Source organism: Balaenoptera borealis (genome assembly GCF_965194805.1).
Source record: "Balaenoptera borealis genome assembly, chromosome: 4".
Classification (NCBI taxonomy): Eukaryota; Metazoa; Chordata; class Mammalia; order Artiodactyla; family Balaenopteridae; genus Balaenoptera; species Balaenoptera borealis.
Genome location: NC_138861.1, coordinates 38,482,431 through 38,498,270, shown reverse-complemented (window position 1 = coordinate 38,498,270; position 15,840 = coordinate 38,482,431). Strand labels below are relative to the sequence as shown.

Below are 15,840 nucleotides of genomic sequence, written 5' to 3'. Positions count from 1 at the left end.
TCAAAATAAAAGAAAAATTTTTTTAACAACAGGTTGTAAAAAGAATAACCCCAAATAAATTTTTCAATCACTGAAGCACTAAAAAGCCTTTTGAAATTATGATCACACACGTGAAGGCATCCAAAAGCCATATGGAAAACTTTTGGTTAGTTCAATGACATGAAAAGATTCCTAAGGGTTACATTTAAAAATCACTTGGACCGCCCATCTAAAACATGGCAATTAACCACAACTGTTGAAACTGGTTTTTAAGGAGTGTGGGCTTTTCCAAAAAGATCAGTTTTGTTTATAGATTAGATCGAGGTCAGCAAACTTTTTCTGCAAAAGACCAGACGATAAATACTTCAGGGTCTGCAGGCTGTAGGTCTTGCAACTACTTAACCCTGCCATCATAGCAGCACGAAAGCAGTCACAGACACAATGTAAATGACTGGGTGGCTGTGTTCCAATAAAACTTTATTTATTAAAAAAAACAGGCAGTGGTGGGTCACAGTCTGCTCACCCCTGGATGAGATGGACCAGATGCGAATCCATTTCGTAGTGGAGAGTTGGAAGAGGTGAAGATAATGATGGTAAACTCCCCTGGGCTCGAGAAGCCCACTCGCCTTCCTCCATCTTCACTGGCTTTGTGGCATGGAGACTCCTGTGTGTGCCAAAAGCCGATCTGCAAGCACCCAGCACTTTCCTGCAGCAGCAGCTCTCCTGACTAATTGCTCAAGATCACCTCCCACGCAGGAGGCAGACAGCCAACAGATCAAGCCAGCACGTAAAAGCAAGAACTTGGTCCCCCTTGAGAAAAAGGAGGGAGGTGGGCAGGGAGAGGAGGAAAGGCACGGAAGGAAGTCTCTTGAACACAGATAAGACAGAGCCTTTGGAGGTTGGATACAACCACACTGAACACTCAGTCCTCACCGCCTAGGATGGTGGGTCTGCTGGGGGCTTTCCCTCCTTGACAAGAAAGGACACCACTACCTAGTCAGCCCATATCTTACGAAGTTCACTCCCAGGCTGATCATTTTTTCGGGGTTTGCTATGAAAGAACTGAGAGTTACACCTCTGACTGATCTTTCACTCAAAGTGTTCCTTGAATTGCATTTCTCTTCCTTCCAGATGATCACTGTGGAATCAGGGACAAGGCTTGAACTTCAGCTTGCTAGTCGAACAGAAAAGGAGCTGCAGCTGCGTTTCAGAGAATTACGGGGCTGTAGAGAGGTCTCAGCATTGTGGTCCCGCAGGGAAACTGACGGGAGTATTTCCACAAGCTCAATTCGTATGTGGAAGACAGCCACCAGCCAACGTGAGGGTGGAACATATAAAACAGGGGCTCCCAAGCACAGCTCAAAAGGGGTACAGCACTACTCTGCTAAGAAAATCCTCTGGTTACTTACCAAGCTGTTTTACGGGTTGCCTGTCGTGATGGGTGAGCTTCCCATACTGCCCAGAACAGTTTAGAGAGCTGGCTGGGTCCCACTGGGAACCCTATGCCTTGGTCATGAGCTACCCAAGGGCCCTAGTCTCAGAAGCTTCTACAGAGGAGATTTCTACACAGCGAGGCGAGGACAGGAGCCCCAGGTTCTCCTGGCATAACTACTGTAAATGCTGGAAACAATGCAACTTCAGGTCAACACTAAAGGCTTCTCCAGGACTAGTGAGCCTATTTTCCCTAAGCCATTTAGTGGGGAGATTACATAACTGATGAATCAGGAAGTTGGGTCAAGTTCAACTAAGAATATTAAATTAAGTTCTCGGAGGAAAGGAAAATACAAGCAGGTGGCCACCTAGGGCTCCCAGGGGAGCCGTGACTGGGTTTTATTACATGTGGTACCTTGAAACCTCACAACAATCCAGAGGGGTGGGTGCTGTCACTCCCCCTTTGCAGATAATCTTGCTAAGCCTTGGTTTGCTGAAGTAATTTATATAAGGCCTCCAAGGTTTTAAGTGGCAGGCGAAGAATGCAAAGCCAGGCTTGTTTGACTCTAAAATCAGTGCTTTATCAGTCTACACCACGGTCTTCCAACTCACAGAAAGCTCACGAGGCCCCTGCCTGCATTTCAATGTTGAGACCCAGCCAACCAATCCATGCACAGCAAATGATACATTACAATAGCAAAAACCAATGAAACAAAAAAGGAAAGCAAAAACAAAACAAGACTAATCAGAAGACTTAATTTTTTTTGTTGTTTGTTTGAATCTTAAGCAGTAGAGCAGCTACTACAAAAATTCAGACGAGTGTCTTTAATTTGGAAAGTCAACTTTTCATTACGGGGCTTTAAAGTTAGATGAATGACCAACTATTTAGCTTGAAAATAAAATCTCTGAATTTCAGAACCTGTAGTTAGAGCACAGCAAAGGAAGAGGTGAATTAGGCCACATGCAAGTGCCAAGTACACGATACAAATACCAAAAATACCCTAGCAAGACACAAGGGACACGTATGGAAGGCTGTGAGGACGCCAGGCGGTCAGTCAGGACGGCGTAATTACTATACTGAGTTGGAGAGAAGATTCAAGAAGATATACAGGACAAAAGTTATCCACCACCACCACCACCCCAATGCGTGTGAACAGACTGATGGTCGATGGCCAAGCACGTGGGCCCCGAGATTAGCTTCAAGAGCTTTACCGGATATCACGTTACTCATAAAAAGATTACGGATGTTGCTCTGTTGCAAAATATCAAATTTCCAAGTCTCCCAGCTCTGCTGCAGGGGAGGATGCCCTCCTCCACAAATCTCAGCCAAAGGTTTTGGATGGTGAATGTGCCGCAATTCAGATTCAAGGGTTTATTCCCCATAGGTAACTATAAACCACAGCAACGGTTCTTAACACAGGGTCAGCGCTCCCTCTTCAAAACAGGGGCAGCGGCCAGCTGACAGCCAGTGTTAGCTCACTGGGTCTCAGAATCGGGGGAAAACTACAATTGAACAACGTTCCCATATGCCACCAGACTTTCCATACCGACAGTAACACAAGTCCAAGGGAACCACAGATCACGAGGGCAGACAGATCAGGGTCATAACCCTTCTCTGCCCCTTACTAGTCATGTGGCTTGGGGCAAATTTCTGATCTTCTTTGTGCCTCCATTTCTCTATCTTTAAAAATGAACATACTTCTACCTCACTGGGTCTGATGTGAGGATCAACATGAAATAGTTATAAAGCAGCTACAACAAAGTCTGTGGCCCCCGAGAGTTAATGCTCCACAGTCTTTGATTCTGAGAAATGCAAGAGAGGATCTACCGCATCAAGCCTTCCCTGCAGCCTCTCACCACCAGCCACTGCTGACGCAGAAGCTTCTGCCCCCTCTAAGTCCCCAGCCCCCAACAGGTCCAGATGGGGCTAACCTCTGGGCAGAAGTCACAAGGCTGCCGGAGCTCACAGCAAGGCGGTCTACTCCTGCTCATCTGCCCTGTACTTCCCTACGAGCTATCTTAGACCTCCACCTTTCTGAACCCACCAGGGACTTTGCCGCTCACTGAGGTGTGGGAGACTGGCTTCCAATCCACTCCTCACAGCACCCAGCACCACATGAAGGCACCAGCTCTACCAGAGACGCCGGTCAATGGAACCCACCACTTTCTGTAACCAGGGTCCACCTACAGGTAAGCAGAGAAGAAAAGGTGCTCCCCTTATTAGGATATGATGTCCTAACTAGCCAATAAAGATGCTGGAAATGCCTATGATGGACAATTCACTTTTGGGGGTTAAATACCACCATCTCCTGATCTCTTTTTATATATACATAACTTTTCTCCCCTTTTTACAAAAGCCATATGTGCTCATCTTAGTCAAGTCAGCAAAAAAGCAAATATGCACCCCCCCCCCAAAAAAAAGAGAGAGAGAGAGAAAACTTTTAAAAGATAAATTCCCTATTTTCTTTTGAAACAATCATCATAATAAGAGAGATAAAAATTTAAGACATCAACTTCTAGGGTGAACTGACTGCCCTGGCAGGGTTGGGAGCAGTAAAGTCAAGGAGCAATAGGGTTGAGGAAGCCCTCCCTGAAGGGGTGGAGGAGAGAGAGAAAAGAAAGAAAGAGAGATGAAGGGAAGAGGTGAAGACAAAGTTTGCCTATGACTGCTACCTTATAATTTCTAAGTGTGCACCCAATTTCACCAAAACATGTTAAAAATTGTTTAAGGTGATTATTTTTCTGAACTTCAGACAAATCACTCATGGTTTGTTGTCATAGACACGAAGCCAGTTTAAGGGGTACTTTGCTATCTCCCCACAAAATTCATCAACTCCCTGAAAAGCAATCATGGAACCAAGTCAAGTAATCTCAAATGCCAAGTAGTTGTCTATGGGAAACCTCTATCTGTTTGCCCAGTTTAAAGGAAGCAAGTTATTATTTCATAGACAAGAATAAAAATGGTCACCAGTGAGTACACACAAAGTCTACAGATGACATGCACAAGGCTGTAAATGGGCATGGGAGCTTACCGTCTAATGACTTTAACCAACTAGCACCAAGCCTGGGGAGGCATGTATCTCTGATGCACAACAGCGACTCAGGGCAGCATCTGGGATAGACGTGTTAGGAACACCTTCACATTCAGGATAAACCAAACCAAGCCAAGCCTCTCACTGGGTGGGAGAGAAGGATTTATTGCCCTCCCAGCCTGCCAGAGCACAAACTGAGTTACATCTCAGGGTACCAACATTCCCAGCTACGAAGAACTATTCTAAGATGCGGCTGCCATCTTGACTATGGACACATGCTAGCAGGAGGAGCTCCTTTTCATTTGAAATCTGTAGAGGAAGCAGATAACAATGCCTGGTATCTACTTACAAGAGATTTTCTTTTGGGGCAGAAAACCTAAAAGAATTACTTATCAAGGACCTGCTCCATCCTTTAAAAATGAAGAGAAAACTACTTTATTGGGGAAAAAATGACTTTGGAACATTTGAAATACCTTGACCTATGATGTAATGTCCTCCAAGGAGACTGAGCTAGCAATTCTTTACTGGCAATGAAGTCACCCATCACCTTACTTGAGTGTACAGGTAAGGAATAGCTACAGATTGATTGACTGCAATGAATAATACCCACAAGTCATAAACATCAGCAGAAACCCAAGAAATCCAATTCTGCTGGATTGTTTTCTACCTGTCAGAGGCTACAGCTGTATTTACACACTGCCTATATCAGAATATCAGCTGCTGTAGGTTTTCCTGCATAAATTTGCTTTCTGGTAGCTGGGGTCATGGCATTTCTGTACAATAGCGCTACCGGGGTCCTATATGATCTACGTACATTTGGGCTTCATTTTTCAGGACCTAAGATAAGGCAAGTGTAAGTTTTGGAACAGAGAGTCACCACTCTGGATTAAAACCAAGCAGTCCAGGCAGTGCCTCCTTTTTAAGGCTCTGAGAAGAGTTTTAATGACTACACAGCAACTTCGGTTTTATTAAAAGGGCTCTTAATCAGATTTACTCAGATCCTACTATAATCAATACTGTACAGCTGGTAGGCAGAGATGATGGATTAAAAAAAAAAAGGAAACAAAAAGAAAAGCACACACAATGAAAACTAAATTTATAAATGCTAAGGAAATAAAGAAAAACACTATGAAGAGAAAATGGTGAGATTAATTCTGTGAAATTCCCAGAGAGTTTTAAATTGCCTAAGAGACATTCAATGATACACAGAAAGAAATGAGACTTCCAAAAGAAAAGCATTTTTATAAATGCATAATAATTTAAATGGGAAATAAAATATTTATTAATAACTATGTCAATATCACTAAAAAGTTCAAAGAGTATGAGACCCAATTTTATCGTCAAGAATTTTATGATCGAGGGCTTCCCTGGTGGTACAGTGGTTAAGAATCCGCCTGCCAATACAGGGGACATGGGTTCAAGCCCTGGTCCGGGAAGATCTCACATGCCGAGGAGCAACTAAGCCCGTGCGCCACAACCACTGAGCCTGCGCTCTAGAGCCCGTGAACCACAACTACTGAAGCCCGCATGCCACAACCACTGAGCCCACGGGCCATAACTACTGAAGCCCATGCGCCTAGAGCCCGTGCTCTGCAACAAGAGAAGCCACCGCAATGAGAAGCCCACGCACCATGACAAAGAGCAGCCACTGCTCACTGCAACTAGAGAAAGCCTGTGCGCAGCAATGAAGACCCAACACAGCCATAAATTAATTAATTAATTAATTAATTAAATCTCTTAAAAAAATAATTTTATGATTGATCTTGGAGTGAGGGAAAGATTGGATAGTGTTATGCATCTAATGTTTGTGACCCCCCCTTAAATTTGCATGTTGAAACCCCACCCCCTCCCATGGGACGGTGTTAGGAGGTGGGGCCTTTGGGAGAAAATTAGGATGCAATGAGAGTGGAATCCTCATGAATGGGATTGGTGTCCTTCTAAGATCCACGAGAGAGCCTGCTTCCACTCTCTGCTCTCCATCATGTGAGGATACGTGAGAAGTGAGCAGTCTGTACACTGGAAGCAGCCTCCCACTTCAACCCAGCCAGGCTGACACCCTGACCTTGGACGTCCAGCCCCCAAAACTGAGGGAAATAAATTCCTGTTCTTCATAAGCCATTCAATCAAAGTATTTTGGTTATAGCAGCCCAAACTGAATAAGACTGATAGATAAGCAGGCAGGCAGATGGAGACACTGAGGTAGATACACAGATAGACACACACATATACTACTATCAAATAACAATAAAAGCTAAGTACTAACTAGTACTAGAAGGGGATCGTTTTCTAACATCATGTATTGGGTATAGACAGAGGAAGAGATCATTCCAAACCCTCCAGTAGACTAGAGCCCTAGAGAAGGTTACCTGAAAGTGAAAACTAAATTAGATCCTCAAGACAGGGTCAAGATTGTCTTGAGCAGAAAGGAAGGGAGACATTTCAGGCAGAGGGAATCAAAGTTTGCAGGGGGCACCCAAGGGCTGCTTGAAGACAGCAAACACACAATCCTAGGAAGAGAGAAGAGGGGAGGGGAGGGAAGATGAAGGTAGGGGAAGGGAGGGGAGGGGAAGGGAGGGTAGGGGAAGGGAGGGGAGAGAGGGGAGGGGAAGGGAGGGGAGGCAGGGGAGGGGAAGGAGGGGAAGGGAGGGGAGGAAGGGGAGGGGGAGGGGAGGGGGAGAGGGAGGGGGAGGGGAGGGGGAGGGGAGGGGGAGGGGAGGGGAGGGGAGGGGAGGGGGAGGGGAGGGGAGGGGGAGAGGAGAAAAAAGAAAAGAAAAAAGAAGGAAGCACTGTCACTTCTCCTAACTACACTCCTCAGAGAAGCTGTTTACATCAGCACATGCCTAGAACCATGCGCGGAGGGGCGGACAGGAGTCTATGTCAGGATTTGCCAAACATCATTGGGGAAAACGTTAGAAATATGCATTTTCAGGCTCTCCCCAATCCTAAGCGTCACTATGGTGTGGGCCCAGCACCGTGGGCTTCACAAGCCCTGCAGCGGATCCTCATTGTCCTCAAGTGTGAGAGGCGCTCCCCCACTTAATGAGAAAGCTGCACTGAGATATGCTTACAAGTAAGTCCTTTAAAAGATACACAGGAATTATATTATATATATGTAAGAGAGAGATGCGTTTTATCCAGTGCCCAGAAAACAAAAAGTCAAGCTCTTCAAGTAGCAGGAAGTCTCCATTATAACAAAAATCTCCTTTCCAGACTTGTTTCAACTACTTATTTTGCCCCCTCCCTTTCAGGCCTCTCAAAGGCTGGAGTGCTTTCCACGACATTTTAAAATTTGTATGAATAGGAAGCTGGGGGGATTCACTCCCCATCTGATTTATGACCAAAAATATCAAGCTCTTCCAGTTTCAGCCATGGACGTGCTGTGAACTGAGCACTGCCTGCATCGTGGCTTGGAATGTCACTTCTCCACACAACCACTGTGGAATAAGAAGCACCGACCAAAATGCTCTCCACTGACTGTGACAGACACTTACTGACAGGAATAATTAGAGACCTGGCTTGTGCTTTAAAACACACACGCGCGCACACACACATACCCCAAATTCCACTGCTAGAGTGCCCAGCATTGCAGAGGCTGGGTTCCTGTGTTACCACTGTCACTGCTGCTTGTCGCACAAAAGTGAAAGAGTATTTTTATTTTGAAAAAAGAATAGTAAAAATGACAGGCCTGTTTGAGTACTCTGTGGTTTAAGTCCATGATACACAGTCTTCAGCATTTAAATATACATATAGGACAATTTTGGAGGGAAAAAAAATCTCATCTGGAGAATGCGTACCCATATTTTGAGTTCCACTTGGATTTTCGGTTAGATTTTCAAAGTCTTCAGGTCACCCCCAAATTTTAGCATACCAAACTTCTCCCAGCCTCTTGTAGTACTTAATAAGTTCATAATGAGTTCATGTGAATCCAGCAGTAACTATAAAAAGCCAACTGATGTGAGAAACACTCTCCAATTCCATTTAAAGTCCCAAGAATGCCCAGCTAGGATAGAATGACATCATTATCTATGACTTATTTTAAGCAACTTTGATTTTTTGAAAACATTTTTTTTTAACTTTAAAGACAGGACACCCAAATACTCTCAGGCTGAATTATAGATGTATTTTTGGATGTCATTTGATTGACTAATCAAGTAATGTCATGTAATTATTAGCAGAGTTCTTTTTTTTTTCCTTCTCTGAGCATCTGTTTGAAATCTGATGCTCCGCACCACCACCAACCTGCATTTACTCCACAGCCTCGGGAAGCAGAGAAAGACAAACCCTCATGTAGTCAAACCAGGTCCATGGTATTTTGTTTGTACTGGTATTATTTGTCCTAATACACCTGAGCTGATCTGCTCATGGTTGGCACTCAACCAAACTGAGAAACTAAAATCAGATATTTTCATCCATCAATTGTCAATTATGCAGGGTCCTACGGAGTCAACAGAGCAGGACACTAGCATAAAGCTTGCAAAAATTCATATAACTAAGATATCATCCAATAGAAAGCCTTGAAAGTCTACTGATCACAATGCATGCATTTGCATCTTTCTAAAAGTTTACAGTAACTAGCGAGAAAACATCCCGAGCAGGACAATAACAAACTTCCTTCGTGCAACCCCAAACTGCCGTGAATTGAACTTAAAACAGATCTGAAATGGCACCTGCCCACCCCTTCCATACTGGGAACACAGAGACCCTATTAGAGAAAGGCCTTGTTTTATGGACCCTTCTCCTTCTGGCGGCCCCACTGATTAGAGAACAAAGGTCCTGAGATCTAACGGCTTCAGTATCAACCTGCCACGTAAACTTCAAAATGAAGGGCCACTTTCATTTCAGGGCCCTCCTTCCCTCAGCACCAAACAGAAAAGCACAGCTACTTACGCAGTGGACGCCCAGTTCCCAAAGGTACCCCCATCTGCAAGGAGGTGGTTTTTGTCTGGTCCAGGGGGCCCATGGGCAGCGGCAGCTGTGGGAGATGGGGAGGAAAATGAGTCCAGGCTGCTGGGAGGAGTGTCCTCCTTAGGAAGATTGGGACGGTCACCTGGGGAGGAGAAAAAGCCATCAACTTTCAAATACTCAGAGGAGAAAAAAAAAAAAAAACTCCACTAATAACTACATGGCATCACTTGATTAGTCAATCAAATTATATCCAAAATTACATTTACAATGCAGCCTGAGAGTATTCTGGTGCCCTGTCTTTAGGGATTTTGGTGCTCTTTTTTCTGTTTTTAATTTTCACCAAAGATGCTGAAAATAAATTATAGGTAATACAAGGTGAGGAGTGTTGTCCCCACAAGAAAAAACAATAATCAAAATCAGGTCAGGGCTTCCCTGGTGGCGCAGTGGTTGAGAATCTGCCTGCCGGTGCAGGGGACACGGGTTCGAGCCCTGGTCTGGGAAGATCCCACATGCCACGGAACAACTGGGCCCGTGAGCCACAATTACTGAGCCTGCGCGTCTGGAGCCTGTGCTCCGCAACAAGAGAGGCCGCAATGGTGAGAGGCCCGCGCACCGCGATGAAGAGTGCCCCCCACTTGCCGCAACTAGAGAAAGCCCTCGCACAGAAACGAAGACTCAACACAGTCATAAATAAATAAATAAAAGAACGTGAAAAAAAAAAAAAAAAAATCAGGTCAAACGGAAGATGAAAGCCTTAATGGCGGCCACAATGACTTCCTGGTCTCTAAGGAGCACAGTCATAAATCAGTGATAACCTCGAAAACACTCCAGAGCAGTATACACCAGTCCTGCAGGGTCCAGCCTCTCACTTTCTAGTCACATGATGGCCCTTTAAGCCACTGCCAATCACCACCCAGTCATAACAAATTCAACAACTTGAAAGGGACCTTATCTTCTGAGCTGGTGTCTTGGATTACAATTTAATAACCCAATTTATTAAATCCCGGACACAGAGAAACTTCCATTTCCCGGCGAACATTAGGGAGGATGTTCTGCAAGAACCAGACCCTTGCAGTGACTGCAGGGCATGACTTTGAACCCAAACGAAAATGCATTTCTTAAATGGGCTGCATGATTTATTCACTCACGGAGGACCATTTTGTGAAATGCGTTTGTATCACCTGTACACATTATGGGCTTGGGTGGGAAATGCAGAAGGTAGAAAAGAGCTCAGAAGAGCAGCCGGGTCCCTCGACTGGTCTCCTCGCTTTCATGGTACTCCCAGCTGCCATCAACACATCTGAACAAGCCCGCACTGAAGCTCGGACCCTTCAGCCAAAGTCACAGTCTCCATTAAATCGTAACTGCTCCGGGGCAGCAACTTTCTATTAAGACAGCACTGGCTTGGCCTTGATTTTATAAATGCTGGGTCACAAGAGTTGCTCAACAAACTGCCACGGCAGATGACACACAATGTGGAGGGTCACACTCCAGCCACAGACAGCTTCCAGCTGATTAAACCTTCGTATTTCCTCATTCCCAAGTCCCAGAAATAGAGGGTGTATGAACACCAGGAACAGTGAGGAACGTGCTCTCGGAAAACCATCTTAGATGGATTTCAATTCTGCTAATAATGGAGCACAAGAGCAATCCTGGGCTCTGATGCAGCTCGCTCCCAAAATACTAATCTTGAAAATTGACTGTATAAAATAATTCTTACTTAACTCTGACCTAGCTTACAACTAAGGCTAAAAGAATCTTAGAAGTGGAGATCTGGAAAAGCGGAATTCAGGCCAAGGAGGAATTAGAGGGGGTGGTGATGGCTGGAAGAAGGGATCCCTTATAGAAGCAGCTAGGGGGATGCATGATCCTGTGCAGAAGATTGCGGTGAGGGAGTTTTCTGAGCTTTTACTTTCCTAAGTGCACGGACAGGGAGAGAGATACAATGGGGTGAGAGGTGAATGTGATCTCTGTGAGCAGGTCTTCTCCCTGGGCAAAGTCGCTCTACAAAGCCTTGCTCTCTCTCCATTCACAAACACACAGCCCAGAAGACCATATGCTTCCTCTTTCAGTGAAGTTCCTTTTTCTACTGCCCTTCACCACAAACGTATTTAGCTAACTGGAATAATTCAGCCCCCAAAAGAAGGGCTCATTTTCAGGCAAATGAACCCAAACCCACTGATAGATCTCTATGATTTCCTTTGGATTTATTTTCGTTCTGGGATACAGTCCACTTTGAAACAAAGGCTGCCTCTCCCACTGTGCCTGGCTAGCTCAATCCATCCAGTTCTTTCCTGCAAATGAGACCTGGAGCTCCAGCTTTCCAGGGCCCTTCTGTGTGTCGTTCAGTCATCCTGGGCAACAACTCCCTTCAAAACTAAGAAGGTCTCCTATGTAACCCCAGCATGGAGTCTAAAGTAAACTCCTGAACGTTTACCTGCACGACAGCTGCCAATTCAGGGCTTGGCTAGAAGTTGCAAAATATGACCAGCTCTGCAGCAGGACAAGATAACCTCCAGAGTGGGTCACACGCTAGCAGCTTCCTGGCTGCAGGAGACTGGATGCTGGCCCTCTGCTCTCTGGGCTGCAGGCCCTGTCTCTGGGGCAGGGCCTGACACAGCAAAGCAGCAAGTGAGAGTCTGGGCCCAGCTATTCCCTGACTCACTCCTACAAGGAGAAACGTGTCAATGAGAAGCGGCTTTGGGGAAGTGGAGCCCAAGGGTCTAAGGTTCCTTTCAAAAGATACCTGAAAGGTTCTCACAACCATATACACTAGCTCATCACCACCCCCTCCAATCCTGTCCCTAAGCAGACTGACACAGCACAAATTGTCACTCAACATATTAAATCATGTGCTAGTAAGAGAATTTCTCCCTTCCTTCCTGCCAAACAGTGGCAATATGAGCCCTCAAGTGAAAAGAATATTGATACAAGGGCATAGGTTTACACAAAGTGATCAAACGAAGAGATCTCTCAGCCTGCTTTCCATGTGCACAAAATTCCTCTCTCTCTCTCACTGTTCAGGAATGAGCTCATCTACTTGAGAATCATTGCATTTGAGGAAACACTAATATCAGGCATGTAAAGGTTAAATAGTCTAAAATTTTAGTTCACCAAAATTAAATGACTTCTTTTTAACTAGTAGTTAAATAATAAAGCTTTAAAAAATTCTATGTTTGACAATATCGGGAATAAAGATTTTAAATCCTATGAAACTAATTTGTACTTGAGAACTACAGTCCGACACCCTCGTTATTTTTCACCTTTCATTTCTCCAGAGTGTCACACAACCTCTTTCCCTAGGTGCTACCCTTCCACAGGCATCTCCAGACTCATCACCTGCAAGTAACAGGGTTGATCCGAGTACGCGAACAAAAATGGTGCTGAAGGGCTTTTGTTATGAACAGACTCCAAGATGAGAAACGCACTAGAATACAACTACCACATCTAGAAGAGAAAATGACTTCCTCACAACCCCCAGCTTAATTCCCACCTCCTCCACAATCTCTTGCCAACCACCTTTTCTGCTTGTTCTCCTTTCTCACGACAGCAGGCAAGCAGAAGTCAAGTTTACATTGCACTGTCAATGCTTTCATGACCTGATTTTAGCTCCCCACCTCCGTTATGCATCTTTTGAGGGTGGAGACCAAGTCTCATCTTGGTAATCCTTAGAGAACACAATGCAGTGCCAGGCAAATCAGGAGGCTTCAGGAAATACTGGCTGTGGACTCAACTGCCACAGAAAAGATCATGAAATTGAAAAGCCAATGCCTCCAGGAATTAAGAAGGAAAAAAATCTACAAATCTCAAAGTATTGTTAGAAAATCTGCACGCAGCTTCTGATAATCGTCCTCTCCCCTTTCAAGCCACAAACATCTCTCACCCTCTTTCTTCAATTTACTGAGGTTCTACTTATATACTAAGGCACGTTGCAGATGCCAAGTTACAAAGGTGAAGAATCAGCCTCTAACCCAAAGGTGCAGAAGACAGGTAAAGCCAACACAGCAGAAGGTGGTAGGGTGTCGAGTTTTGTATCTCACTAAGGTGTCTGGATTTGTGCTACAGGCATTAGGAAGTTATTGCAGGGATTAAGCAAGGAAGTGATACAGATTCAAGAGATATTCAGGTATTACAGTCATCGGACCTCTGTGAATGAAGGTGAAGGGTGAAAGAGGAACCTACCATGACCCTCAAGTTCTTGCTTTAGGTAACCAGGTGAATGTAGAATTATCCATTGAAATAGGGCATGAAAAACAAGGAGCAAGTTGCATGTGGGAGATAAGACCAGCTGCAGACATGTTGGGTTCGAGGGGGTAAGAGATCAAGGGGAAGATGTCCAAAGGAGAGCTGGTTATACAGCCCCAGAGCCCTGGAGGGAGGTCTGGGATGATTTTATTGAGAGGCATGTGGGTTGAGTTGAGGTCATAGCACTGGATGGAGAGGGCGAAGGAGAAGATATAGAAATGGAAGAGAACCCTGGAGGAACTTCAGTGTAAGGAGCAGCCTTCTTACTGATGGTGGTGGTGGTGGTTATTGCTGTTACTATGGAAAACAGAGAGAAGTGTTATCTTACAAGTATTTAGGTTTCCGGCCCAGACATAGATTCGCATAAAAAATGGACCAAAAAAGTATTCACGAGGACATGCTTTTCATGTCAGCTACTGGATTTTACTATTTAGTCTGATTTCTTTATGATGCTGAGTACATGCACCTGTGTTTTGTTTTCATGAAAAGACTAAAGCGATCTTCAATGACTGGCAGAAAACTGAGCAGGAAGAGGGAAAAAGAACTTGATAATTCTACCACAGTTAACAATACACAGGATGTTTATCTATCTATCTATCTATCTATTTATTTATTTATGGCTGCACTGGGTCTTCATTGCTGTGCACAGGCTTCTCTCTAGTTGTGGCGAGCAGGGGCTACTCTTCATTGTGGTGCACGGGCTTCTCACTGTGGTGGCTTCTCTTGTTGCGGAGCACGGGCTCTAGGCATGCAGACTTCAGTAGTTGTGGCACATGGGCTCAGTAGTTGTGGCTCACGGGCTCTAGAGTGCAGGCTCAGTAGTTGTGGCACAGAGGCTTAGTTGCTCTGTGGCATGTGGGATCTTCCCAGATGAGGGCTTGAACCCGTGTCCCCTGCATGGGCAGGCAGACTTAACCACTGCACCACCAGGGAAGCCCTATCTCCTATATTTTAATACGCTGATCAACTTTTACTCTAGATAGTTGAACTTTCTTGTTCTGATGATACGTGCTTCTCTCCACTCACCTTCTGCTCATTTCACTTAAACAGAACTGCTGTTGGAGGGAACGAGGCTTAGAGTTTTCCCTCCCATTTCATTCATTTCTTCTTTGTCCCTCTCTCAAATAAACTTCCTAACTGTTGAGACGTCAGAGATGGTTCCCTTTGAATCCGTTACCTGCTGTTTTCTACTCAGCCTAGAATGTTTGAGTATGAGCCGAAACCACAGGAGGTTTCTGTTATTCATCAGAGATGGGCTGTCTCCGCTCGTAAGGCTGGTCCATGCTCCCCTCTCTCAAACATCCTGGCTTATGAATTAGAAGAAAGAAAGAGAAAGTGGACAGAAGAGAAGAAAGAAAAAGAAAAAAAATAGAAAAGAAAAAAGCAAAAAAAAAAAAAAAAAGAAAGAAAAAGAGAGAAGAGAAGAGAAGAAGATCTAATGAATTAGTTAAACTTCTGACAAACTTCGCAGTTACGTATTTGGTTAGATGGAAGACAACAGCAGACTCTCTCTGTGGTTCCGCTGGCACAGAAATATGCTTCCCGTCAGAATAATCTTAGATGCTTCTAAATATCAAACAGCTAGTCACTAGGATCAAAGAAAGATTTATTGTTATAAGTGCAGAACAAAGTAACTGCACTTATAACAACACAGTAACCCTTTTACAGTAAAGGCCAATCAGGAAATTTCCAGTCAAGATGGCAATGAAATTTTAAATGGAAACCCACATCTCCTCTCACATATGCCCAACAACAACAGCAATGAAATGACTTTTTAAAATAAATTTGCACTTGAAAACTTGTTTCACATCTCTGTGAAACAGAAACAGAAAGGAAATAGTTTCAGAAGTCAGCGGGAGTACAAGCCAAAAGTCTACCAGCTCCAGGACTCATCCAAACCAGCAGAACCAACAGACATTTAAATCCTGTGGTATCCTTAGGTCAATATACCTACAATACACCAGGCATGGTTCAGGGATAGAACCAGGCTCCCCATGTGGAACTAGGGGTTGGGAGACACTCATCACACTAAATGGAGGCCAAAAATCTGTGACCAAGTTCCCCACTTGCCTGGAAAGTAGATTTGATAAGCCCACCCCCTCCCCTCCCCGGGATGAGAGTTACATACAGGAATAATAGCTGGTTCTGAACCAAAGCACCTGGTTCAACCTGGTGAATACAGTGGGCAAGAGCTGGAGAGGGAGTAGAAAAAAGAAGGAAGGAAGGGAAGGAGGCTCTAAGTCGTCCC

The 15,840-nt window shown here is 44.7% G+C and overlaps 1 protein-coding gene and 1 long non-coding RNA gene across 9 annotated transcripts in view; one reads left to right on the top strand and one right to left on the bottom strand.

Moving 5' to 3' along the window:
- Positions 1 to 15,840, bottom strand: part of ARHGAP10 (Rho GTPase activating protein 10) — a 335,488-nt gene that overhangs the window by 16,604 nt on the left and 303,044 nt on the right. For all 8 annotated transcript variants that reach the window (XR_014243606.1, XR_014243607.1, XM_082388998.1 and 5 more), the window contains one exon: positions 9,330 to 9,489. Coding sequence is in view for 6 of the 8 variants with exons in the window: in XM_082388998.1 (XP_082245124.1) it covers positions 9,330 to 9,489 (160 nt within the window). In the remaining 2 variants the exon portion in view is untranslated. The remainder of the gene's footprint in view (positions 1 to 9,329; positions 9,490 to 15,840) is intronic.
- On the top strand, positions 9,498 to 15,044 carry LOC309627258. The gene is made up of 2 exons (XR_014243635.1): positions 9,498 to 9,767; positions 10,081 to 15,044. It is a non-coding gene; the product is annotated as an uncharacterized lncRNA (long non-coding RNA).